Source organism: Triticum dicoccoides, chromosome 1A, assembly GCF_002162155.2.
Source record: "Triticum dicoccoides isolate Atlit2015 ecotype Zavitan chromosome 1A, WEW_v2.0, whole genome shotgun sequence".
Classification (NCBI taxonomy): domain Eukaryota; kingdom Viridiplantae; phylum Streptophyta; class Magnoliopsida; order Poales; family Poaceae; genus Triticum; species Triticum dicoccoides.
In genome coordinates, this window is record NC_041380.1 from 586,905,825 (window position 1) to 586,912,074 (window position 6,250).

General features: G+C 51.2%; 1 protein-coding gene across 1 annotated transcript; it reads right to left on the reverse strand.

Annotated features, from left to right (window-relative positions):
- Nucleotides 1-407: 407 nt before the first annotated feature.
- Nucleotides 408-3,456, reverse strand: LOC119292958 (protein phosphatase 2C 51-like). The gene is made up of 3 exons (XM_037571593.1): nucleotides 2,746-3,456; nucleotides 2,025-2,130; nucleotides 408-1,548 (listed from the first exon to the last, which is right to left on the reverse strand). The coding sequence occupies exons 1-3, from the start codon at nucleotides 3,445-3,447 to the stop codon at nucleotides 1,208-1,210; spliced, it is 1,149 nt and encodes a 382-aa protein (XP_037427490.1). The 5' UTR covers nucleotides 3,448-3,456; the 3' UTR covers nucleotides 408-1,207.
- Between the last annotated feature and the right edge of the window lie 2,794 nt (nucleotides 3,457-6,250).

Here is a 6,250-nt window from a genome sequence, read left to right on the forward strand (position 1 = left end):
CTCCCAGAGGATGTTTGGATAAGCAACATAAACACCTTTACTGATATTAGCGTAGCTCAATTGCAAGAATTCGTCAACCTTTCGACGATGCTTCAGGAAGTGAACCTAAATGAAGATGTTGGCTCTATCTAATGGAAGCTTACTTCTAGTGATGACTACTCGACTTCATTGTCTTAGCATGCACAATTTGAGGCACTACTTATTTTGTCATGAGGCCAGTTATTTGAAAGAACAAGGCCAGTTATAGGATCTATGATCCGGGATGTCGTTAAATCTCACAAGTCGGAGCATTCACACTTGGGCAAAACTACAACTCTGCCTTTGAAGGGTTGTTTTTCATTGACTCACCCCTTTAGCCGACGGAGCAAAGTTATGACATCTTTAGTCATGCTAGTCTGTTGGGAGATTTGAAAGAAAAAGAAGTGCAGGTATTTTGGAATCACTCTACAGTGCCACCTATGCTTGTTGCTAAGATTAAAGAAGCAGCCGGATATTGGTCCACCGACGAGGCCCAAGCACTTGAGTTACATTATATGCCGTTACAGTAGGATCTTGCTGTTTCCACCGCCTTTGGGCGTTGTTATGTTCATGTCTAAACTCTTTCTTAATCATGAGAAGTGACAAAGCTTTTGCCCTCGTTTAAAAAAAATAAAATACAATGAGTTGCACAACATATCCTGCATGTACTTGTCATCGGCGTTGTTATGTTCATTTCTAAACTCCATTATTATTAAATAATGATAAGTGACAAAGCTTTTGCCCTTTTTTCAAAAAAATTAAAATAAAGTTGCACAACATATCTTACACTTGTCATCGTCGCTGTGATCTTCGATCTTAGTTTTAGCTCTATGTAGGCGGCGGCCGAAGATCTTTTCCCGGCCTGGCAGGCCCGAGTAAATGTCGCTGAATCAACAGGTTCAGTTTTGAATTTTTGAACTGAAAACCAGGGCCAGTCGCTGCCTCTCCTCTCAACGTGAGAACGTCCCTGCTGCTCACTGCCTGAGCAACGACTACAGCTTGTATAAAATTAGCGAAAAACGTTGGACAATTTTCTTTCACACCCGCTCATCGATCGCCGGAGTTGAGGTCCGGACGGTGATCGGCCGGAGATCTTTTCCCAGCCCGAATAAATGTCGCCGTAATGTACAGACTACTTACCAGCTAGTGCACGCGCGCGTGCCTACAACAGCTAAATTAACTTAAGCTCCTACAACTGCACCTCGCCTCCGATGGCTCGACGCCCTACCCTGCTCTTGAGCCGCTTCAGCTCAACCACGACGACGCTGATGTTGTCCTTGCTGCCGCGGGTGATGGCGAGCTCGGCGAGCAGCGCGGCGGCGTCGGCGGCGCTGCGCCCGGCCACAGACTCCGGGAACACGGCGGCGGCACGGCCGGTGAGACAGCTCCGCGCCACCCGGCACGCCTCGTCGTTGGACACCACGTCCCACAGCCCGTCACTGGCCAGCACCAGGAACTCGTCCTTGCCCGTCCTCTCCACCGCCGTCACCTCCGGCTCCGCGCTCACGTACGGCTTCAGGTAGTAGTCCCCTGCAAGCAAGGAATCCAGATCAGCATGTCACTAGAGGTGAATTGAACAGTCAAATGTAAACAGAAACAATGCAAGATATGGCTCTGGCAGCTCAACAATACAGGGATGTTCCTATAATAGTGCAATCGGACTCCTCGGATGCATCAAGGTCCCTAACCGGTGTTTACCTGTCCCGGTCGGCATATGGACATTTGGTAGCTGATGAGATCAAGCATCTTATGGTACTTCGTGAGTTTATTCCACAAAAAATTAAGCGTGAGCAAAATAGGGTAGCAGATCGGTTGGCTTTGTATAGTTGTATTGAGAGTGCGACTGCTGTATGGCTAGATCGTGGACCACCGTGCATAGAAAAACTTTTGCCTCTCGATTGTAACCCTATTCTTATGGAATAAAACTCTTTACCCTCGGAAAACAAAACAATGCAAGATTCTAGTGCTTGAGATGATATATATCAGAGTGGAAATGGAGGAAGTACCAATGGATCTGGAGGTGGATAGGACCCCTAGGACACGGGACCCGTTCCAGTTGATCACCCTGCCGCCAGCCGCTTCCACCCTCTGCAACTCGTCCGGTCGATCTGGCTGCCATGGTAGAGTAAACTCCCATTAGAACATGATAGTAGATCCTTCGTTCAACATTGGAGTTCGTTAGATCACGAAACAAAACAAAAAGCACCGGAGCGATGCTGGTTAATTTGCTGGGTTCTGAGCTCAGAGCCAAAGTGACACTGTACATTGCTGCACTTCCTTGCAAAAGAAAATACTGTAGAATTTTGTTACATTTAGCAAAAAGTTCCCGTGCAAAAACATTTTCTTTACCAAGAAGAATAAAGTTGCATCTATAGCACAATAAAGAACAACAAAGTTGCATCTTTAGCAATTAGCACTAGTCAGTCACAAAATAATGTTTGCACCCCCAAAGTGAAGCAGGTAGTTCATTTCTGAACACAAGTTCCACTGAACGACACGATCCAGAATTCCAGATGCTTGCCAACAGGACTTGTCGATGGTGGTGGTTCACCAAGATACCAGATCTGAGTACAAATAGTAAGATCATGTGGAGTGTAGCATTTGAACACACGAGGGACACATGGCCACTGATACTATTATTCTGCATTGGGTAGCGAAACTAGTTTGCGTCCGAGGTAGGAGTCCTAGTAAAGAGATTCCGTACGTGTGGACGTGTGGTGTATGTACCTTGTGGTCAGTGGAGAGCGGCACGGCCACGCCACCGCGGGACAGCACGGCGCGCGAGTCGCCGCAGTTGGCGACGACGATGCGACGGCGCCCCACCACGGCCACCACGGCGGTCGACCCCACGGTGCGGGAGCGCGACTCCTCGTCGTCGTCGGCGCCCGCGCCGGCCACGACCTCGCCGTCCACCCTCGCGAAGCTGGCCTCCAGGGCCTCCTTCCAGCCGCGCGCGCCGGGGCGGCACCGCAGCCGCTCCACCTCCTCCGCCAGCACCACGTGCATCCGCTCCCGGCACGCCTCCGCCACCCGCGCCCCGCCGTGGCCGTCGTACACCGCGAAGAAGTCCTCCTCCCCGCCGCTGCCCTCGTCGCCTCCCCCGCACGCGTCCGGCGAGGAGGCCAGGAAGGTGCGCTCGACGGCCACGGCGTCCTCCATCTCCCGGCGCCGGCCGATCACGGACACCGCGCCGTGCGACAGGCACGCGGGCAGCCAGATCCCGCGGCCCACGTCCGCGGAGGACTCGGACTTGGACCCGTCCGTGGCCTTCTTCGCCGGCTCGTCCTCGCCCGACGCCACCTTCCGCCCGTGCGGCCGGAGCTCGAGCCGGCGGCGACGGCGCGCGGCCGTCGCCCCGTCGGCGTCCCCGGCCGCCACGGCGACCTTCCGCGACAGCCCCTCGTCACCGGCGCCCACCGCCTGCCTCATAGCAGCATGCCCCTGCCCCTGCCTCGCTCGACCGACCGGACCGGAGATGAGTAGCCTAGGCGGCCACGGAGGAGGTCGGGGCGGCTTTAATACGGCGAGAGGCGATGCTCGGGCGCGCCGGTGGATGGGGAACGGACGGGCGGATGCGCGACAGCGCCGCGCGGGTCGTACCGGGACGTGGACGGGGGAGATCGTCGGTGGCGCGTGGCGTGGAGCCCTGGATGCGCTGCTTCAGATACCGGGGACCGAGGGGGACGCCCCTGCGCCCGGTGCATGCACCCGACGGCCACGGCATGGTCGCTTCCGAGACGGGGGCGTTGGAGGGGAGGGTGCAGGGCGGGTGCAGCGGGGTGTTTGGACCGTTCGGTAGACGTGGGGCCCGGGGGGCGTGGGGCAGCGGGGTTACGTGGAGGGGGCGAGGGGACGGGTGGGGCCTGGCCTGCGGTGCCGTGCGATTTGACTGCTCCCGGGACAAATGTTAGGGCGCTCAAACCTTACGTGCAACTGCAAGGAAGCACGTACTTCTTTTTTAACATCAGCACAGAGACAAGCGCTCATATACATGCGCATACACTCAACTCTATAAACACACACACGTACACTCTATCTTTATGAGCATCTTTGAAAGACTGAGCCGATATATCATCTTTAAATTTACGAAGTCATCGTATGCACCTCGTCGTCGACGGGAACGTCTCCTCCCACTGAATGCGCATCGTCGAAAATTCTGAAATAAATCCAGAAATAAATGCGAGCACCAGAATTTAGATCGTGGTAGGCTGAGGATACCACTATCTCTCTAACCATTCAACCACATATTGATTCCCCAAAGAAGCACGTACTGATACTACATAGACAGAGAGAGAGATTCGGACGAAACTCAACAAGTTCTCCGAGTAATATTTTTCAAGCATGGTGAGACAGATGTGACACGGCGGCGCGTGCGAGCGTGCGTGATTTTATTCCCGCTCAAAGGTAACCGGGGCGACGCCGCAACCATCTGGTCCATGGAAAAGAGAGAAAGATGAATAGAGAATGCCACGCGTAGGCGCAGGTGGCCGCCACCGGTACGCTGTACGCACCCGCGCCGGCGAGTCGCGGGCCGGCGCGTGTCCCGGCTCTGAGCTGACAAGCCGGGGCCGACCTGCCCCGCTCACGGCGGAGCGATCGAGAGGCTCATCCACTCGCAACACGACGTTGCACTTCTTTTACTCTACCGGCGACGGAGGACGTGACTGCATCGTTTTCGCACATGTTGAGAGCCGCTCGCGTCGAAACACCGGCGACCGCGTGTCCGTCCTCCGGTCCTCCCCCGCGCGCGGCCCGGCTCTGACGTTTCGACCGGGGACCGGGCCGTGTGTGTTGCTGGTGGCTTGCCGCGATTGGTTTGTGCGTCGATTGGTCCACCGAACGTGGTGCAACAACCGGCAGCGTACGTGCATGGAGTGCGTCGCCTGCAGTGCAGTACAGTAGTGAGTAGTTCATTGCTGCCCTTCAGAAGATCGGTCACGGCAGAGGGACAGACTGACCCACTACCGTTAGTAGTGCGTAGCAAGTGTTGCCCCCTCCATTCCGGAACGGATCCACTACCATGGAGAAGAGAAGTGAGGTAAGCTATAGTGCAATCTAGTGCAAAACATAGAAAAAAATCAGAGTTACTGTAGCGAGCACAGTAACGAGCAGGTACTGCTGATAGGAATAAATCTGAAATTATTTTTATTGCACCATAATTTTATTTGTATGTAATTTTTGTAAATGTATACAGTATATTTGTAATTTGCAAATTAATTCAAGTAATTTTAGGCTTAATCATATGGAGGTGAAGGAGGGGAGTCAGAGTTACTGTAGCTTACCTGAGTTCTTTTTTTCATGTTAGAGGATCCGGTTCCCTTCACTCCATAATATAGTGCGCCCATGTTTTTCGATATTTAACTTTGATCATAAATTTAACTAATATGGATGACTGCGGCGAGAGCATGACAGATACCTTTGAATTCGTATTCGAAATAAGTTTTCAAAGACATAATTTTTTAGTGAAATGATTTATATATTATTGGCCTAATTTATGATTAAAATTGAATCTCGAAAAGAACGGGCGCACTAAATTATAGAATGGAGATAGTACTAAAGAAATTACGTTTCAAAAGGTGTTTTTTTAGACTATAAGCAGGGGTATTACTCAAACGAAATCAGAGTGACTTCCCATCGTGACCAGCTTAAGTACCAGGGTACGATACTACTCACTCATGTAAGGTATAATATCGTAAATTAGCATCTTAGTAGATTGCTTTATCTATTGTTATGCGTGCAGTACATCATTTCATATGATACGATATCATGATATGATATCACATTCTCTTTTTCCTCATTTAGTTGTCTATCAAATCATAAAAAAAACAGTTGGCATTCATGATACCACTTATGATACTTTTATTACGGGTAGCCTTACTGATTCCCAGTCACGGAGACATTTGTAAGTAATTTTTTTTTCTTAAAACACAATGCAAGGATATATACAGTCATCTCAATTAACACGTACTGGTACGCCCCACCTCTACTTAATTTGGTAGTGATTTGATACGTACGGTAGTGGAGTACGGTCTACGGTGGACTTGGATTGTCTCCACAAACACAAAGATATTTATACCAGATTAATAATACACTCCTATACGGCTAGCTGCACCTGTGTGGTCATGATGGAGTAGAGAAGAGGAGGATAATGTATAAAGCTCCCAATCGTTCCACGTAGAAATGCCCATGCCTAAACAACCTGGTTGTGCAATTACCTATGCTCCTCATAGTG

Excerpts from the sequence above, each read along its gene's own strand:
- LOC119292958 (XM_037571593.1), bottom strand. The coding sequence starts at position 3,447 with ATGAGGCAGGCGGTGGGCGCCGGTGACGAGGGGCTGTCGCGGAAGGTC. Across the intron at positions 2,131-2,745 it reads CGCTCTCCACTGACCACAAG|CCAGATCGACCGGACGAGTT; the intron begins GTACATACACCA and ends CTACCATGGCAG. Across the intron at positions 1,549-2,024 it reads ATCCACCTCCAGATCCATTG|GGGACTACTACCTGAAGCCG; the intron begins GTACTTCCTCCA and ends CCTTGCTTGCAG.